The sequence below is a fragment of the Olea europaea genome, unplaced genomic scaffold (assembly GCF_002742605.1).
Source record: "Olea europaea var. sylvestris unplaced genomic scaffold, O_europaea_v1 scaffold293, whole genome shotgun sequence".
Classification (NCBI taxonomy): domain Eukaryota; kingdom Viridiplantae; phylum Streptophyta; class Magnoliopsida; order Lamiales; family Oleaceae; genus Olea; species Olea europaea.
The window spans coordinates 432150-452653 of NW_019247890.1; the positions used below are offsets into that span (position 1 = coordinate 432150).

Below are 20504 nucleotides of genomic sequence, written 5' to 3' on the forward strand. Positions count from 1 at the left end.
TGCACATCAATACATAGGTTAAGGACTATCTATGCCAATTAATTTTAACCACACATTTCCTAATATCCACGGCTATTAGTTACTTATCTACCCCTAAATTCTATCACATTATAAATTCAATTACTCATAATGAAATCCAAACAATCACTATGTGCAAAATTCCCTTCAAAAATTTATGAGTTTCATGCAATTGGTTTGCTTATAAGTTATTTACAACTTTTAGTTAAGTTAAATTTTAATTTTTAATCATACATTGACAATTACTATTCTTCTATTATCCACAAAATTTTGGGATTCGCTACTTTTTGCATTATAAGGAGATTAAAATTAACTTATTAAGACAACCAAATACATGCTCAGACGATCGTAAGAGTTAAAGTATATCAAAAAAATGTAGTATATAACTAACCCACTAGTAACTAACCCACCATATGGGCCCCATTAATTCTAAAATTCGTTTTTCTCTATTTTATTTTAAAGCATATACTCTGCAATAAAATAATATTATACGAAAATCCAAAATCATTCTTTTTTCTTTTTAACTACATATTCTTCAAAAAATTACTATTACAAAATACATTTTCCCAAAAGTTTAATTATAATGAAGCCAAAGCAAGGGCTAAATATATTTGCAAACAAATAATTGGCTAAGCTTAAAAACTTTCCTTATAAAAAAAGGGAGTCACTATTTTCTCCTAGCATCCTTATATATCTATTCGCTTTAAAAAAAAAAAAAAGAGTTTATATTACATTTTTAACCTTATGCAAATTTACTTAAATAAACAAAAATAAAACTAAATAAAAGTTATTACTCTAAATTCATTAGCTAATATCTATCATCTGTAAAAGTTTTTGGACTTTTACATTCTTTCAATTAATAATAATAATAATAATATTTATTATTATTATTATTATAGTTAATTAAGAATTAAAATTTGTTGTATAACAAAGAAAATAATACAAATACTCTTAATAAAAATGGACATTAACCAGCAAGCGAATAGTGTTGCACCATTTTTGGTGTAACACTATTCATTTACACTATTTTGCACCATTTTTGGTGCAAATTATGGTGTGGGGTTGGAAAGGGATTTAACCACATTTTTGGTGCAAAAGAGGGAAATTAAAATGGTGAAATGGCACAAGGGTTTGAGATGCCAATATATATAAATATAAGTTTTGTGAACATATAGTCCCTATTTGGTATAAATAAATTCAGATGTTAAGATATTTTGATGAAATTTGTTGAAACCTGTGATTGAATAGATGTGAATTCCTTAAAATATATTATTAAAATTAATTATCGACGTTGACTTAAAATTTTTCACAAAATTTAAAGCCACACTAAATAGGGATAATTTTGGCATAAAATTATTTTTTTAGAATTTTAATAGGGATAGATTTAGAGTTTTATATAAATATAAAAGAATTATGTAAGAATATAGAGACACCGTATATTTGAAAAACTAATATTAATTGAAAATAGAAACAAATAAATTACAATTAATTTTTTTTTTTTAAAAGTCACTTTTTATTAAACTCAATTTTAATTATAGCCACAAGCAAATCAGTTCAATACTATTTAAGAACACCAGAAACTTTTTACAAAGTCTATTAAAACATTTTATGGCGGGTAACAGAGTGAAAATATATAATAAAATTACCAACGATCAAGGGGGTGAAATTGGAAGATCGTTACGCAAATGCCATTTCGTCGTAAAGCATATTGTTGTTTAGCAGGAAGGGCCTGTCATTTTTGTAGTCGTTAACATGGCCGGCCGACGGAGAAAATTGTAAGACCCTATTCATTAAACGAATGTCATCATTACACTTGTTTTGTCATGCTTGTAGAGTGCCAAACAATGATGTTTTTTCGACATAGTGGGGAATCGAGTATTGAATTGGCTTCTAAGTCAAGCTTAATCATTAAAAGTTAAGTTTAAGTATTTCTTCTTTGTCGTGTCTGTCTTCATGATGTTGGGATTTTTGTGGGAAAAAAAAAGTGTTAGTTGGATAGAGTGCAGAGCAATAACTTGAGCTAGTATGAAAATATCATTCTTTGTTTAGTGTCATCCCTTGAGAATTGTGGGTTTGTGTGATCAGTTTGCTAGGAAGTGTATAAAGAATTTATATTTTCATTTGAAGGGGAGTGCAAAAATGGCAGCCTTCCGGCTGCTTTTCTGCTGTCTGTTTCTCTTGACATGGATCAGTGCAATCTCTTCTGAGACGAACCCGCAAGATGGTATAGCTTTGCCGATGAAATGTTTGCGTTTTTGTCTGAATGGAAGTTGTGAATTCACGAATGTCCATTGTATAGAAACTCAAGAGGATGGGAGAAAATTGATAGAAGCTCTTGATAGTTAATGCTGAAAGGAGTTCTCAGATATATAAGCACATTATTTAATCATATTCATTATATTATGTATGCATGATAAAAAGGGATCTGAGTGATAAAGTTTCTGTAAGATTCTTTTTTATGCATAGAGCATATTTGTATTAATGAAAAATGAACGTTGATGCAGCTGCTGTACTCCGATCGCTGAAAGATCAATGGGGAAACACGCCCCCGAGTTGGGATAAATCAGATGATCCTTGTGGAGCCTGGGACGGAATTACCTGCAACAACTCCACCTTACGAGTCACTGCAATGTAAGTATCTTCCCCTGTACTCGTATTTTATGTCAACAGCATAAAATCGGTGCCAGAAATACACCTGGGTGGGGGAAAAGGTTTCATGGATGTCTTGTGTTTTGCTAGACGATTGATGCTTATGAATTTGTGATGCATTTGATTTTTCAGAGGACTATCAACAATGGGACTAACAGGGACCATGACTGGTGATATTGGGGGCCTAACTGAACTGATTTCCTTGTGAGTTTTCTTACACCTTTCACACACTGAAACTAAAATTTTCTTTTGTCTTCTTTTTGTTAGCTTGGCCTATAAAATCTATTCTGATATTGAGTTTACAGTGGCAATATCCATTACTGTATACAAGAAGAATGTTGATGAACGTCAAAGAGCACACCTTTTTTCACTAACTATTCAATATATTTTTTATCTGAATGTTTATATTTAGCCCAATATTTTAAGCTACTGATTGCAGGGACTTGTCATTCAACCCTGGCTTCACAGGTCGCCTTTCTCCTCGGCTAGGAGATCTGCGAAATTTGAACATATTGTAAGATCTAATGACTGATTACAACTAGAACTCTCAACTCATCTCTTTTGCTAGACACAGAGATCAATGAATGTTTATGTATGTTCCATATATTTTCTGCAGAATTCTGGCAGGGTGTAGCTTTTCTGGCAATATACCAAGTGAACTGGGGAAACTTGCAAACCTATCTTTTCTGTAAGAATTTCTAGCATTGTCGTATTCATTGATTTGTTCTTATGAAATCACATCTTTATCTTACGAAATTGAAACATGACCTGCAGAGCGCTTAACACCAATAACCTAACTGGGAATATACCACCTTCCCTTGGCAAACTTTCTGAACTCTATTGGCTTGACCTTGCTGAAAATGAGTTGACAGGGCCTCTCCCTGTATCATCAACAGAGCTAGGTCCAGGCCTTGACTTCCTTAAAAAGGCAAAACACTTGTGAGTGTTTTATAATTTTCCAAATGGGTTCTTTTTTCCTTTACATAATTTAATTTGTTTACCACTCCGAGTTTGCTGAGGTTATATCGTTGCAGCCATTTCAACAAAAATCAGCTTTCAGGTGAAATTCCAGAAAAGCTTTTTAGCTCGGATATGTCTCTAATACACGTGTAAGTTCGAGGCTAACGTCACTTTTTTCTAATCTTGAAACCGTTATTCAATTCTTATTTGTGGCAAAACAATGGTAGACTGTTCGATGGGAATCAATTGGAAGGGAGCATTCCATCCACAATAGGAAAGGTTCTGACACTTGAGGTTCTGTGAGTAAACTCCTTACATAACTTTCATCTGTTACTCCACACTACTTTTCTTTTTTGTTTTTTGGGCCAAATTATGCTATATCTTTGTGTACCATGGTTTATGTGTCCAGTCGACTTGATCGAAATGGCCTGACTGGAAGTGTCCCGTCAAACCTCAACCATCTCGCAAATATCACTGAATTGTGGGTATATCGTTTCAGTCCAATAAGAATGTAAATGTCTCTGGGAGAGACTAATGATGATTCACTAACATTTCATTTGTATCATGTAGGAATTTGGCTCACAATATGTTGACTGGTAAATTACCAAATTTAACCGGAATGAATCTCCTCGGTTATGTGTAAGATATACCGTTTCACTGGTCCAGAAATATACTCTCTTCTGAGTTCTGACTGATTTTGTTCATGAACACGTGCTATTTTTACATTTTGGCAGGGACTTGAGCAACAACTCTTTTCAGAAAACAGAGGCTCCAGAATGGTTCTCAACTTTACAGTCTCTAACTACGTTGTGAGTAATCAATTGATGCAAAAAATATTAAGTCAGTCAAACCCAGGACTAATCTTACCTTAGAAATCAAGAACCAAAAACCATCTCATTTTGGAAATCTGATATGGTGTTAGGGTAATTGAACATGGACCGCTACAGGGATCGCTGCCACCTGAAGTTTTTAGCTTACCTCAGATTCAGCAAGTGTAAGTCTACAATAACGTTAAAGCAAATAGTTTGATATGTCCATGTAAGAAGTGAAGTAAGCTCATTGATGAGATGTTGTAAAATGCTGGCAGGAAACTGAAAAATAATGCCTTGAGTGACAAATTAGACATGGGCGGAAATGTTAGCCAGAAGCTTCAACTAACTGATTTGCAGGACAATGATATATCATCAGTTATACTTAGTTCGGAATACAAAAGTACATTAATGTAAGATATTTCATTGCTCCTGGAAATTGGAGCAGATAGGCATGTGTATTTTACCCTTAATAATCAAATCTCTTTTTATGTGCTTCAGACTAATTGGGAACCCTGTGTGTGAGACTGCGCCAGAAAATGCGGTTTACTGTCAGCTTCAACAATTGCCTAGACCTTATTCGACCAGTCTAGCAAATTGTGGAAGCAAAATGTGTTCCCCTGAAGAAAAATTGAACCCACAAAGTTGTGAATGTGCTTACCCATATGAAGGAACATTATACTTCAGAGCACCCTCCTTCAGGGAATTGTCTAATGCGAGTTTGTTCCATTCTCTAGAAATGAGCCTTTGGGTGAATCTAGAGCTCTCTCCTGGGTCAGTTTCTCTGCAGAACCCCTTCTTCAACGTTGATGACTATCTTCAGGTGCAGCTGTATCTTTTTCCATCCGATGCAAAGTATTTCAATAGGACAGAAGTTCAGAGACTTGGTTTTGCATTAACTAAGCAAACTTACAAGCCTCCAAAAGAGTTTGGACCATACTATTTTACAGCAGATTCATATATTTTTCCTGGTAAAATTGATTAATTTATAATTCCAGTTCAGAAGCAATTCATCAGCATAATATTAATCTGTAAAAACAAGTAATAATAATTACATTGGTCCAGATGAAGGCCAGGGAACTCGTGTTAGCTCAGGTGTGATCGCCGGAATTGCTACTGGCTGTGCATTTTTGGTTCTGGTGCTTGCCGGGCTGGCGACATATGCTCTACGACAAAAAAAACGTGCTGAACAAGCCATATCATTAAGTAAACCATTTGGTAATACTCACTTTTATATGGTATTGGGTTGTAATATCATGGCTCTGTTGTTGATATGGTACCTTACAAAAATTTCTTAACTTAATTTCTTGATTTCCTGCATCCAGCTTCATGGGCTCCAAGTGGCAAAGATAGTGGAGGAGCACCACAACTAAAAGGAGCTAGATGGTTCTCTTATGACGAGATCAAGAAATGCACCAATAACTTCTCTCAAAGCAATGAGATTGGCTCAGGAGGCTATGGCAAAGTTAGTAATAAAGATACTAGTTGGTACCTGTAGAGCATTGAATTTTCTTATCTCATATTAATTGTCTTTGTGTTTTGTAGGTGTACAGGGGCTTTCTTTCAAGTGGACAAGTAATTGCAATCAAAAGATCTCAACAAGGTTCCATGCAAGGTGGACTCGAGTTTAAGACTGAAATCGAGTTGCTTTCACGAGTTCATCACAAAAACCTTGTTGGCCTTGTGGGATTTTGTTTTGAGCAAGGAGAACAGATGCTGGTATATGAGTTTATGCCTAACGGAACACTAAGGGAGAGTTTAACTGGTAAGTTCGATTCCACATTATATACCAGGCAATACTGGCTGCATTATTTATTCTGAATTCCAAGAATGAAACAAAAAGTAGAACAAACTAGAGGGTCAAAAAGGCTTATACCTGTGAAACAACAGCAGCAAAACGACATTAGTGTAAGCATTTTAAACAACTTAGATGTAATGAAAGGTTTCTCACTGGAAATTGCTATTGAAAATAATCTTATAGACTATATTCAGTTGTACATATGCTGCAAAATTTCTCATTCCCCTCGCTTTACCACCATGGGAAATCAAACGATAATGTTTAGAAGATATTATTCCCAAGATTAAGTCTTCAATCTGAATCATTTATCCCAAAATCAACTAACACACACACAATGCAATTGAGTAGTTCAATATCACTTCCTTTATAAGAGTGAGGACACCGTAAAGTATTTCACCCGGCTTTTATGCACTCTGAAATAAGATAGTTATCAGTTGTTCAATAAATATACATGCAAGAGATTATAAGATGAGGGGCTAGATAACTATACTTCTGAGATGAGCTTCACAATTATTCAATCCAATTTAAATGCATCAGTTCACGAACACCTCTGCCATGAGAACATGGCAATCTTATCTCAAACGTTTCAGATAATGTTTTTGGATATATAAAGAAAATTCGAAAAATGAAGTCTGATCAACAGATGAAGCAATCCTATTGTTTCTTATGAACTTGCTGTACACTGTTGAACCTTCACAATGCAAAGAGTGTTTTTTATTTATTTTTTATTTTTTTTCATAATGTCTGAGCAAAATAATCTGCCATCTAAGTCCACAATATTCATCATTATGTAAACATCATTCATGATGCATTCATGTTATTATAGCCATAGATGGAAGGAGCCAGTTAAATTGTAATAATCACATGGAATTTATTTGTATGTCATGAACAGGAAAAAGTGGCATTCATCTAGGTTGGGAGAGGAGGATACGTACAGCACTTGGGGCAGCTAGAGGACTATCTTATCTACACGAGCTTGCTAATCCTCCAATAATTCATCGGGATGTCAAGTCCACCAATATTCTGTTGGATGAAAATCTAACAGCGAAGGTTGCAGATTTTGGCTTGTCTAAGCCGATGTCTGACGCCTCCAAAGGGCACGTCTCCACTCAAGTTAAAGGCACGTTGGTGAGTAATACTGCTCCTAAATTATAGGAGAATGTTCATATGATGACCAGAAGTGTTCCTTTCCCTTGAAGTTGCAAATCAATTGGAATGTGTCGAACCACCTCATCTTAAAGTTTAAGTTGTTAGAGAGGAGACGATTTATTTATTTAAATGTAGTCTTCAACACGCTCCTCACGTGCAGGCCGTGTTTTATTTTTATTAACGGCACGATACATGCATAACTGTTTATAAATGGGTGATAACAATACTTGAAATTAGGACCTCTATCTCTTTCGATTCTATGTTGAACTACCTCGTCTAAAAGTTTAGACCGTTTGAGAGGAGACGGTTTAGTTATATAAATTTAATCTTCAATGACATGTTCTTCTGCTTTTATATTAAAGGCTTTTCTCCCATTAAACTGTAAACCTTTTAAATAATCAGTTTTCTGGCCTTTTCATTGTCGATAAATCTCAACTTTTTGATTAACTTCATATTCTAATGCTTGTGCTTGTTCTCAGGGTTATCTAGATCCCGAATACTACATGACACAACAATTAACTGAGAAAAGTGACGTCTATAGTTTTGGTGTGGTGATGCTTGAACTGATAACTGCAAAGCTGCCCATTGAGAAGGGAAAATACGTAGTACGTGAAGTAAGACTAGCAATGAACAGGAATGATGAAGTGCACTGTGGATTAAAAGAAATGATGGATCCGGCCATTGGAAACACCCCGAATCTTATAGGATTCCCGAGGTTTCTTGAATTGGCAATGCAATGTGTTGAAGAACTAGCCTCAGACCGTCCAACAATGAGCGAAGTGGTGAAGTCCCTCGAAATAATTTTACTAAATGATGGCCTAAACACAAACTCAACATCTGCATCCTCATCTGCCACGGACTTTGGATCTACAAAAGGCACCCGCAGACACCCTTACGACGATTCTGTACCTAGAAAGGATGCCAATGAGAGTGATGCATTCAAGTATAGTGGTGGATATGCGCTCCCACCAAAAGTTGAACCAAAATAACGGTACAACTACATGGCTTTTCAATCTTTAAACAATTGCTCTTTTTGTCAAATAAATTTAGTTACATATGCAAATAGATTTACAAGGTTTTCTTTTGTGTCCAATGTATGGTGAGAGAATTGTTTCATAACTTGTGGATTGGATAATTTATTTTTATTTTTTCGACATCTTTACATCACCGTATAACCCCAAAGAATTTTTTTTTTTTTTTTAACAGTTTGATCATTGATGTAATAGATTCAAAATTATGCGTTTATGTTTCGTGTTGAAGATGAATGTAAATGTTTAAAATTGTGAGTTGGAATGGATTTTGTGGTTAATTGCAGACTTATAATTGAAAATTGGTGAAAAGTCATCTGGGATTTAATTACTTGGAGGTGATACGTTCTCAAATTTAACCTTCAAAGAAATGCTTTTGTAGAGTTTTGAAAACAAGTGTAGTAGGTCTCTGAAAATTATTGATTAGAGCAATTTTTGAGAGATTGGAAGGTGTCTTTTTTCCTATTTATAGGACGACCATACAAGTTTTCGCCGAAAATTGTAATTCTTGATTAACGGAACAACAATATTGTTCTTCTTTTACAAGATATTGTGATAGTTTGTACCGTTCATGTTGCTACAATACACGTAACTTTTGTGTAGTTTTAATTGTTTGGAGAACTCGTTTAGTATGTAATTAATTTTGAATTTCTTTTAGGCAACTTGCTCTATCAAGTGTCACTTCAACATTATTGTCTAGTAAGGTGACGGTTTTTTATTTTTATAAACAAAACACAAACATTTTCATTACGAAATATTGCTATGAACGACCAACAAAATAAAAAGAGGTAACCAATTAATCCAAAACGCTAAACTCTATGATTAAACAAGCTTACGATGCTGACTCATGAGCCACTCTATTCCCTTCAAGTGGAATAAAGTGACAAGTACCATAGATGACTTCCTTGGTATAGGCCGTTCCCCACCACCCCACCCAAAAAAATAATAAAAATAATAAATAAAATTTAAAAAACTTGTCTTTATACAAAACCCCAAAAAAAAAAAATGCTAAAAAGGAAATCGTTAAAAGGAAAAAAAAATGTTTAAAATACAAACACCAACATATTTACTGGATCACCAATACCTTGAATTTTAGTTCAACAATCACATCTTTCACAAGACTTTTTGACAGTAAGAAATCATTTCTTCCACCATTTAATCATAATTAAGGTTTGATTTAGCCCAGTTTATAAACTATCGTATTATTCTAAATAAACATTTACAAAATATTCAACCATAACCTTCTAAATAAACAATATTTTCTACAATGCCAATTGATAATAGATTATACTTTACCGGCTTCAGCATCTTCTGTACGATTGGCTAATTTGATAATATCTTCCACACGAATTTTCCCTTCTGTACACCAAATTATAAAAAGGTACAATAAAAAATAGAAGCGATTTTCAAACACTCAACTATACAATGTAATTCACAGATTGCAATCTTTTAGCTTCATTTTTGAAATGATGCTAACGTATAAGTGAACGATAATATCGGGATGAAAATGCAACCTAGTTTGAACATTTTATTGCATTACCGTATATTTTGCCTACCAAATAAATTGGCATGTTAGTGCAAGTACAAAACATAAATTCATGAAGCAAAACATCCCAAGAACAGAATGAGGAAGTGAAGTGATGAGAACTACCTCTATCCTTGGAAAGGTTGCTGATAAGTTCTTGAATACCCTCCTTGTCCAAGGTATCCTTCAAGTACATAGCGGCAGATGCTACCTCCTCAGGAGTCACTTTGCCATCATAATCCCTGCCGTTGGATTTCTAATAAATTATCTTCAGGATTTTATTACAGTGTATAAACATTATGAATGGCTTGACAAAATAAATGCAAAAACAAGGTCATTAACTCTAAAATATAATTTGATATTTATTTTAGGACAATAAATCGCTTCGAGGGTTAATATATACCAGAAATAGAGTATAAACAAGGTATCCAGCAAAAGTTACAGCCAGAATGCTAATGTAGAGAATTGATTAGATATCCAGTCCATAAATTATGAAATCTTCATTGGCATCTACTTTGGTAAGCGGCCATTCATTATTCAATCAGTTTGTGTCCAGCTATATACGTGGGAATGTTTGTTTTGGCGAGTACTGATATCTTCAGCTTGGAGTTTCTTATAACGTCAAACTGAAATGTGTATATTAAGCTATTCAACCAAACACAGCTAATCTAATGCTAACAGAATCTAAGATGCAAGTTGACTATCCTAAATGAGTGAATTCTACCTGCAATGGCCCAGAAATGGACCTAGCAATCTCCCTTTCGAGTGAGGTTCACAGGTTAGATCGAGCCCATCTTTAAGTGAAAAATCAAAATAGTTGTATGAAAGTAATAAAATGAAGTAACTGCAAAGGAAGAATCTAAAAATGACATGCTACTATCCTTCAAAAGATCCCTTAAAAGTCGAACAATAATCTTCAATTCAACCATTGGAAACTTCACTCATACCTATCAAGCAATCGCCACCGGTCACCAATTTTTGCATCAACATCATCAATTTCTTTTTCGAGCTTTTGAAGCATGGCATCAACCTGAAATGTGAACGAGCATAAAATAATTCACGTATTGATCGCAAATGCAACTAGGTTTTTAATAGGAAAACAAATTATATTAAAATAGATTATCTATATTGCACTTGCCCTGTTTATGAGTGCTGAGGAAACTTTATCATCCGTGGCTCTCTCAGCAGCAAGGTCATTCTCCTTTCTAGCTGCTTTATATGCCAGTTTCACTTCTTCTTCTCCTTCAGTGCCCTCTTTCTCCACCATGCTATTGTATAACTCTATCTGCAAATGAGATATTTTCAGTAAAAACATATCACGACGGGCTAGATCTGCAGCTCAAAATTCACCTTGCTAAACATAAAAATGCAAAATTATCATTTTCTCTTTCTATAAATGGTCAAGTATTCTAGAAAACAATTTCAGACATGTTAATATGTTGACTGAACTTGGAATTTAACAGGGAATGAAGCAATTTTACATGAGACTGATAAAGTGCAAAAAAGGTTATCGATTACACTTGCATACCCTCACCAAAGTTACCTATGAATTAATATCCATTCAGTTTTGCCTAGTTTACCATATTACTTGTGAAAGACAATGATGATAAAAGAGTGACCTTATTTACTGGGTTCGAAACAATTCTGTACCAATGAACTACATGGCAAATACAATTACTGGTTCGAAATCCATAAACCGATACCACCGAAGAGTAATTCTATACCAATGAACATCATTTGGTATCCACACTTATAGAGTAATTCTATACCATTGAATATGGGCATCACCACCCACCCCTCAATGGAAATAGTAATGTTAAAATAGCTAATAAGACTAAAATAATACTAAGGGGGTGTTTGACACCCATTTTGGGGAAAAAATGAATTTTGGAATAGTAGATTAATGGAGAATGTGTGGATGAAAAGTAAGGAAAAGTTATGAAAATGCGTGGTTAAAAAGAAGAGAGAGAGAAATGAATTTTAATGAAAATGGGAATCAAATGGGGCCTAAATAAATATTATTAATAATGATAATGTGCAAATAAATGAATAAGAACAGATGAATGTCCAGACACCCAAACATAGAAGAAAAGAATGAGAAGGATCCAAAGCAAAATTGGAAAAAGTGGAAAACAAATTGAAGACTAAGATAAAAGAGATGATAACGGTTCAAGAAAAAGACTGGAAAACATCAAGAACCATGTTTAATGATATTTTCTTCGAGGTAAAACCAAATTCAAATTTTTAGTTGTCAGCAATCTCTTTAAAATTGGTTCCTAGAATAACAATAGCCCTGTATTAATATACTACCAGTTATTAGACATATTAAAAATCAAATTGAATAGTCTTTAAACAGTTATCTATAATAACCTCTTTGTTGACAAGTCTCAAGAACTCTTCACGCTCCCTGCTCACAGACTGAAAACAGCAAACTATATAAGCGGCTGACATCGGGCAATATATAAACCACAAATGAATAAGTCACATCCAATCCTTACAGATGCTGATGCTAAAACAGCCAATGCACGACTGAGCTCACACAATTGTTCTTGCTTATCTAAAGTTTTTGCATTTTCACGGTCTTCTGTATCTTTCGCTGTTGCCATCTTCATCTCCTCCAATGCCATATCCTTCTGCCTATAAACAGATTCCTTCAACTTAGCCTGCTCCTCTTCCTCTTTCTCTTCCTCCTCCTGTAATTGACATCTTTAAGACTATTAATGGGAATCTAAGCTTAAATAGTGTAATAAAAAACACTTCTCACATTGAAACTTAACCAAAATAGACATCCTTATGAAATATTGATTAACTCTTGTTACAGATTTTTTGGACGTGCAAAACTGAAGCATGATTTTAGCACATTTATAGTTTTATACCCAAAATATGATACTAAAAAAATACTCCATTCCACAGTCTTTCTCATGCGAACTCTTAGCACTTAGTTTAGAAAAAGTCACCCCTCCAATCTAAGCTTAAATAGTGTAATCAAAAACACTTCTCACATTGAAACTTAACCAAAATAGACATCCTTATGAAATATTGATTAACTCTTGTTACAGATTTTTTGGACGTGCAAAACTGAAGCATGATTTTAGCACATTTATAGTTTTATACCCAAAAATATGATACTAAAAAAATACTCCATTCCACAGTCTTTCTCATGCGAACTCTTAGCACTTAGTTTAGAAAAAGTCACCCCTCACCACAGCTATTTCTAATTTCAAATCTACCCTCCACATTCTTCATATATTTTGAAATGGGTTGGATAACAAGGACATCTCTTTTCTAATTACTAACGATGAATGGGAATGGGGTTTCACATCTAATTGAAATTCTGCTTCCATTTAGCATTCTCAGCACAACCCAAAAGTATTTCATATAACTTGGAATAGAAGAAATGTGATTAGAAAATAGAAGTACATTATTGAAAAAAGTTAGAGAGAACTAATCATTTTTTCTTGTAGGTTAGAAGGGGGAACAACTTAAATGTATTTGAAGGGAATATTAGGGAAACGAGATGTGCGTACAGTAGATCTAGATCTAATGTGCCCAACAGAATATAAGCAGCGTTAGAATTTTCCATTCTTATTGTTAATGCCACAATTTTGTTGACAGATCATTGTTTCTGAAAGTACAAAAGTTTTTCTACTTCTGTCAAAATAGTTCTTTTTGAATTAATTAAGATGTTCGATGATACTATTTGCAAGGAGAAAAAAGTACCCATAACTATAGTACAAGAACAATTATCAGATACTGCAGCAAATCTGCTGTCAAATTTTATCTCAGCTTTAACTTATTTACGTGCCTCATATCTTCATTTTGTGCAATCAACAAGAACCCACCAAAATCCTAAGCCAGCAAACTCAGACCTTGATTAATTCTTCTTGCATTTCTAGGTATTCTAACTTCCTCCTCCTTTCTGACACAGAATCTTCAGATGGCAAAGCTGTAACACCAACAGTATCCACCACCTCATCAGGCAGTGAAGAGAGAGTAGCTTGAACAGCTTCCTCAGGCCTTACTTTACCCGACACACTGAAAGCTCTGGAAGAGGCACAGAACATAAAAGTAAATTTACTTACATTCAACGTCTCAAAATCATATAAATAGGAGCAAATGAAGTTACCTAGAAAGGATTAATAAAGATGGTACTGAATGGTTGAGAGATAAGTCCAGCCAGTTGCGTATCTGCAGAGAAATGAAAGTTTGAGTACTTTGATAAAAACTCCGTGTGACATCTTACAATCAAGATCATGTAACGGAATTTTAACTTAAAATTACATGGTGCCGGTTCAGAAAACAATAAGACTCGTCATACTCCATCACATATTAAAAATGCATCTTCAGTTAAGGCCACATATAAATGTAAAGGACACAAAGTAAAGATTACTGTCTAATAAATTGCAACCATATTCTCTTCAAAAAGATAAGATAAAAGAATCTAACCTTATATTTGTGAAAATATAGGACAATAAGCCAAAGAACTGTTCTTATTTTAGGTAATGGACATTTATTGTTTGTCTACCATTGAATAACCAACTAACACATTCTAGATTTGAGAATCTTGTCATGTTATTTTTTAGTTATCATGATTCTATGTTTTATTTATTAGAGATTCAAATAAATTGGTAAACAGAGTAAAAACCGACAAAAAACTATATCAGTTTCAATGACATTACTAGTCACCAATGTTTATAGCTATTTAGTTTTAAAACTGTCTTTCCTCTCTGAAAACGAGCTCAGTAATAGTCTTTTATATAAATGTGCTCCTAATATTTTAGCTTCTTCAAGGATCTGCCACTGGCTTCACACCTGCATAACATTTGATATCTAGGGCGCCTTGACTGCCTCATCATTTCTGCTAAAATAGAACAGTTGTTTTAAGTTGTATTAAATTTGTGCAATTTCTTTCCATATAGTTAAAATGATTTTGGACCTCTTACACAGCAATTTCCCTGTTATTTGTTGGTTCACCTGAAATGTATAAAAAAAATTATAATAAAAATGAATAATATTTAAAAAAAATTGAAGACACCTGCTGCCGCATTTCAACTACTGAAAGCAATCCAAGCAAACCACGATCTCGGCAAGCTTGACGAAGTTCCTCCTCAGAAAGGGAATCTATGCCTTCTGTTTGGATCATCTTATCATCATTCTTGATCCTGCAACAAGAAAGCCAAATTGTTTCAAATGGACAAAGCTTAGTGGATTAGATGAACCTTTTCCAAATGAGAAGTGGTATCAATGTTAAACCAGGAGAAGAGGCAATGCACAAAGAGAAATGTGGGGAGAAAGAGATAAAAGAAAGAGAAAAATAAGATGACTTACTCTTGAAGCCTCTTTCGAAGCATAAAACGAAGATAAGCGTCTGTACCATAAGGATGGATACCCATATATTTGCACATGTTCACCAACCGGGGTCTGCATCCAACAGTACACAATTTTATGGATTAAATAATAAGCAAGAAGGTTACAGCAGAAAGCGTCCAGGTTACACAAGTGCAGACACAACACTAACCTGCTGATATTATCCAGAGTGAGCTCATCATTAAACAATTTTGCAAATCCTAAAATTTCCTCATTGGTGACGCCAGTCCCCTTTCTTACCTGGTTAAAATTGGGAAAGTATAACATTCTCGAAGAGTAAATCACAGAATGAGGAAAATACAGAGAAAGGACAACTAAAAAATGACAGGTGCTTTGCTTGTTTAAATACAAGACAAGACATTGCTAATTAGTGAAAACAAATAAATGGGAATTTAGAAACAGAAATCCTTACCTTGTTCATGAATTCATCAAGATCTTCAGCTGTTTTCTTTATTTCCCCACTACTTGAGCTTTAAACTTCCTTCACCATCTCTTTTACTGTGTCTTGAAGAAACTTTGCGTACTCTATCCTTGCATTCAACCTCTTTTTTAGGGCTTCCTAAAACTTAAGCATTTTAATTAAGATTGACAGGTCAAAATTATTGGTTTTGAATTCAATTGTATTTTTCATTCACATAAAGAATTTACATATTTATACACAAGAAATATTCTAAGAAAGGAAACAAACATACATCCCAAAGTCTAAGCCTAAGAATATTAGAGAGTCTATTTACAGGTTCGAATAAATCCAACACTCCCTATAATAGTCTTAGACAACTAATTAACTCCTAAAACATCAAGGGCAAGATTCTTTGTAGATTGCCAATACTCCCACCAAGGTGGTTCGAAAACATCCTTCATTCACAGCTTGCTAATCATTAAGCGAACCCTGGTTAGGTACTCACTTCGTGAAGATATGTGCTAATTATAGTTTAGAAGAGACGAAGGGAGTGCATATTATTCTACTATAATCATTTCTTCGATGAAATGTGTTTTGCTCTGCCATGTTGTATTGGATTATGTGCAATGCTTATCTCTGCCTTACCATATAGCTTCATAGGACCTTTAAGCTCTCTTTTTAGCTCCTTTAGACATTTCTTAATCTGTAGCGATTCACAAATCTCAGGTGCCAGCACTTGATCTAGCTACCATTGTTTGCTTCTTACTTCTCCAGGTAACTAAATCACCCCAACAAAACTATAATACCTAGAAGTGGACCTCTTATTCATCAGTTATAGAACCATCCTATTTATATAAGCTTTTATGTTTGTATGACCGTTTTGAGAATATAGCAATTCTTTTCTGGAGTAGCTTTTAGACTCTGATGCTCGGACTATTCGAAATAGTTGGAGTACTCGTGTCGGACACGATATAACATGGGTATTAATATGGGATATTTGTCGGATCCTCCAAGTTTCAACCGAAGACTTCGTCATTTTGCTTCTTCTCCTTTCTTTCTTTCTTTCTTTCTTTCTTTTTTTTTTTTCCCCTTTTCTTTCCCTTTTCTTATTTTCCGTTTCTACTCTCTATAAATTTAGCGTCACCACTGAGTAGGTGGAGAAAAGCAACGGTGCTAGTTTTTTCCTTCTTTCTTTTTTCTTTCCATTTTCTTCTTTTTTTCCTTCCATCCCTCTCTATATCAATGGTTTAGAGTTTTGTTTGTATAAAATGAAAATGGTTCCATATAATGCTACTTAGTTCTCCACTAAGTTCAAATTGCAATCAAATCTCTTATTTTCTATAATTTTTAGTAATTTCCATAATTGAAAACTAAATCAACATTATATTTTATTGGTCTTAACTCCTTATTCAATACTCATGTTCTTCTTTGTGAATAATTGACTTTAGTTTATTTAAAATGACATCTTGAATTACTAAAAAAATTGAAATTTGAAAGACGTGCCCACGTACACGTGTTCGAAATTTGGACTCTCTTTAATCATGTCCTAGTATCCTATATTTTAGAAAATAAAATATCTAATACTTAGATACATAGTCGTACCAGATACCCGCACCCCCGAGTCCGAGCTACGTAGCTTTTAGGTATTGCCGAACTCTTATAATTGTTTCTATGTGAGGCTGTAATGGAGAGCGTCACTGACTGCACTTGCTGATTAGGAACTTTCTGATTTATTATTTGAAAAATAAATTAGTCTTCCAATGAGCTTCTGATATCTTCCTTTATCTACAGGAGCACCATCTGATATTACACCAAGTTTTTTATTTAATCAATAGTTGTCGAAGGTCGAACCATGATCTAGGAGATTACTTCCATATATACAAAGATTTCTTCAAGCTATGTTGTTCAAAACCAAGGATTCCAGAATGAGCAAATGCACAGAAAGTGGGATTTGGAATCGCCTCTCTCTTACCAGTGATCTTGTGTTAAAGATGAAGTTGTTCTTTGATGAACGGAAGGTTTTCATCACTTCAAAAATACTCTCAAGCCACAGAAGGCCTAGGAAACATAATAAGTAGTATTTTAAGACTCGTGGATAGTTAGGATACTAGAGAACCCATCCTGAGACTGCTGAGTGTTCAGAAAAAAGAAAAATACATGGTTTCTCTATTACGAATTAAATAGATTTTTTCACATATGTATACATATATCTACTATTTATATATTCCAATATTAATGGCAATAAATGTGAAGCAAGATGTAAAATTGGGCAGATATTCGAAACAAATTACTATGTACCTGTTCTTTCATCTTGTCCTGGAAGGTTGATGGCAACAAGTTTGGAAACAATTTCAGGAATACTGGCAGCAAAAACTCCATGAATGGAACTAAATAAAAACAGCAACAGGAACTAGCCTAAAAATGTCAGCTGTTGTTCGAGTGAGTTGTTGCCTTTCCCTCCTGGATGGAGTCTTCCCATCAGCAAGTTTCAGCAACAGCCTTAAGCTTATCCTAACATCAGCCCAAAGTAGCTTCGTACCCAACCAGTAATGTTGCAATGTTGATTTAAACTCATCCTTCCAGTGTTGAAACTTCTTTGCCCAATCTTCCCTGAATAAAGACAAGGACTTAGTAAGAGATACTAAAGACTAGTATTTCAGCATTAAAAAACAAGAACACAAAAACTTTACCTGTTCATAGAAGCAACAGTTCTAAAAGCTGGACCAATCCCTAAAAGCATAGCCCACATTTTCCTCAGTACAGATTCAGCACGCTTCTGTGATTCTTGCAGCTGCTTGGCCTTGGCTTTCGCTTTGGCTTTGACTGTGCTCAAACCTTCAACTGCCTGGTCACATTCCTCAGGTGAAGCTTCCCTTTTCTGCTTAATCTTTGGTTCTTCATTCTTATCATCGTCACTATTAAATTCAGGCTGGCCTGCTGCAGCAGTCGAATAATAATGTGCATATTCTTTTTTCCACCCCAATGCCAGGGGAAAAAGAACCCCTGGTTTTCTGATTTCATAACTCAGTGTTGAAGCCTCAGAAAACCTATGCCAAATAATTCCAGCTGTCAATGTAGAGGGTGCCACATCTTTGGTTAGAGAGTTTGAATCTTCTTTGGCCGTGTGATCTCCATTTGAAGATGAATAACTCACAACGCAGCTCCTGTTCCATGAATCAGGCACCCTAGATGGACCAAGTTAGAGGTCCGATTAAGGGAATAAAAAAGATAACGTTTTCTTCGCAATATTGCTCTTGAAGCCATTTTGAAAGACTTCTCAACCTTAGCACACAGCTAGGATAGCATAATTGAACAAGCTGTTGATGTATGACTACAGCCAGTTTGGACAACAGTGAACAACACACTGCATAGCAAGTCTATAATTAATTAAAGCATAAAAACTGGGGAAAAAATCAGTTTGGAGAACAAGATAACTTCTCTAATTTACTGTTATGATGTTTTTTCAAAATCTTTTGTGTGTTCCACAATAGACCATTTCAGCACTATCAACTGCTTGTCCTCTCACACTATCTTTTAGCTCAGATTTCTTCCTTCTTTCAATGGCCTTAATTTCATTGAGAATATTTTTTGTAGTTCATTAAGCCTACAAAAACTAGATCATACAAATAGCTGTATAATGGTACACAAAGGACCCAGTTCCAAATCTTCCAACTTTTAGATTCATTTGCAAAGATTGATTTCCAGTTCAAACACACAGTGTTATTGTTTAAAATTTATGAATGCTCTATTGGACACTTCTCTATTTTTATTTCTAAATTCCATTCAAAAGTTTATGAACTTTAATTGTAAATACTAAATCACAATGGAACATGGAAATTATTTGCTTCTACTGATCATTTTTCAAAGGCAGAGTAAATAGTCAATGTTTAAATTACTAACCTATTATGTTGAATCGAATTCAATTTTGTTTATTCTCCAATATGACTTCGAGGTCTAATCCTACACCTCAACTCATAAGAAAAAAGGTGACTAAAGATCAAATTTAGAGATTAGTAATTTGCTCTGCTCCTGCAATAGATCACTGTTGCCGGTACTCTTTCTCAATGTTCAAATAATATTTTTTAAAAATTTTAGTTTCATAACAGCAAGTAATCCAAGAAAGTTCCTCTTCCGTTGTCTTCACAAGAACATGGATATGAAATTCACCTCTGTAGCAGAATTTTTTGTTCTCTCTATTTAACTCTTACCATTATTTTCTTATGACTATTAACTAACAATCACGAGCTTATAAAATCAATTTTGAAAAACAGAGCGTTATATTCATTACAGTGAAGAAAATGTGACTAATCTATATCGTTCAATTATTCAGTTGCTCGCACAATGAATCTTTAGACAATAAATTCATACTTAAAATTGTATGATGCTAACATTAGAATCTAAAATAACGATGGTATATTCATTGCACATAATATATACACCTTTATGTGCATACAGCAGACTATACACAACACACACACACGCCAACGCGAAAATCAACGAAAATATATAATTAATTCACGTATCAAACACACAAAAGAAATGATCGACCAAAAAATAGTACGAAATGCGTACCTGCGAAGAGAAGATGAAGATGAGCGACTCAATGAGTTTATTGCAGCAAATGATAGAAGAAATTCTTACTCCGTACTCTGTAGTCAAGGCATTGTTTCGAAGTCTACCGTGTTATCTATTCAAAGATGTGGTTTGGAAAAGGCAATACGTAATTTTTTTTTTTTTTGATCGGTCTTTATAATTTTTTGATCGGTAAGGCAATACGTAATTTTGTAGCTCTTATGTCAGT

General features: G+C 34.3%; 1 protein-coding gene and 1 pseudogene across 2 annotated transcripts; one reads left to right on the top strand and one right to left on the bottom strand.

Annotated features, from left to right (window-relative positions):
* The first annotated feature begins 1663 nt into the window (after positions 1 to 1663).
* Positions 1664 to 8539, top strand: LOC111384505 (probable leucine-rich repeat receptor-like protein kinase At5g49770). 2 transcript variants are annotated; one of them, XM_023008786.1, is made up of 19 exons: positions 1664 to 1793; positions 2523 to 2649; positions 2800 to 2871; positions 3107 to 3181; positions 3284 to 3355; positions 3442 to 3606; positions 3702 to 3776; positions 3855 to 3926; positions 4037 to 4108; positions 4198 to 4266; positions 4362 to 4436; positions 4550 to 4621; positions 4715 to 4849; positions 4938 to 5407; positions 5502 to 5654; positions 5762 to 5901; positions 5982 to 6201; positions 7127 to 7362; positions 7863 to 8539. In XM_023008786.1, exons 3-19 carry the CDS (start codon positions 2813 to 2815, stop codon positions 8370 to 8372), a joined length of 2670 nt encoding a protein of 889 aa, XP_022864554.1. In that variant the 5' UTR covers positions 1664 to 1793; positions 2523 to 2649; positions 2800 to 2812; the 3' UTR covers positions 8373 to 8539. The 2 variants fall into 2 exon arrangements, with proteins under 2 accessions (XP_022864554.1, XP_022864552.1); XM_023008784.1 differs by lacking the exon at positions 1664 to 1793 and adding an exon at positions 1942 to 2242.
* Positions 8540 to 9476: 937 nt separating this feature from the next.
* On the bottom strand, positions 9477 to 18902 carry LOC111384496 (annotated as a pseudogene).
* Positions 18903 to 20504: the final 1602 nt, after the last annotated feature.

Excerpts from the sequence above, each read along its gene's own strand:
- LOC111384505 (XM_023008784.1), top strand. The coding sequence starts at position 2,158 with ATGGCAGCCTTCCGGCTGCTTTTCTGCTGTCTGTTTCTCTTGACATGG. Across the intron at positions 2,650-2,799 it reads ACCTTACGAGTCACTGCAAT|AGGACTATCAACAATGGGAC; the intron begins GTAAGTATCTTC and ends TTGATTTTTCAG. Across the intron at positions 3,607-3,701 it reads CTTAAAAAGGCAAAACACTT|CCATTTCAACAAAAATCAGC; the intron begins GTGAGTGTTTTA and ends ATATCGTTGCAG.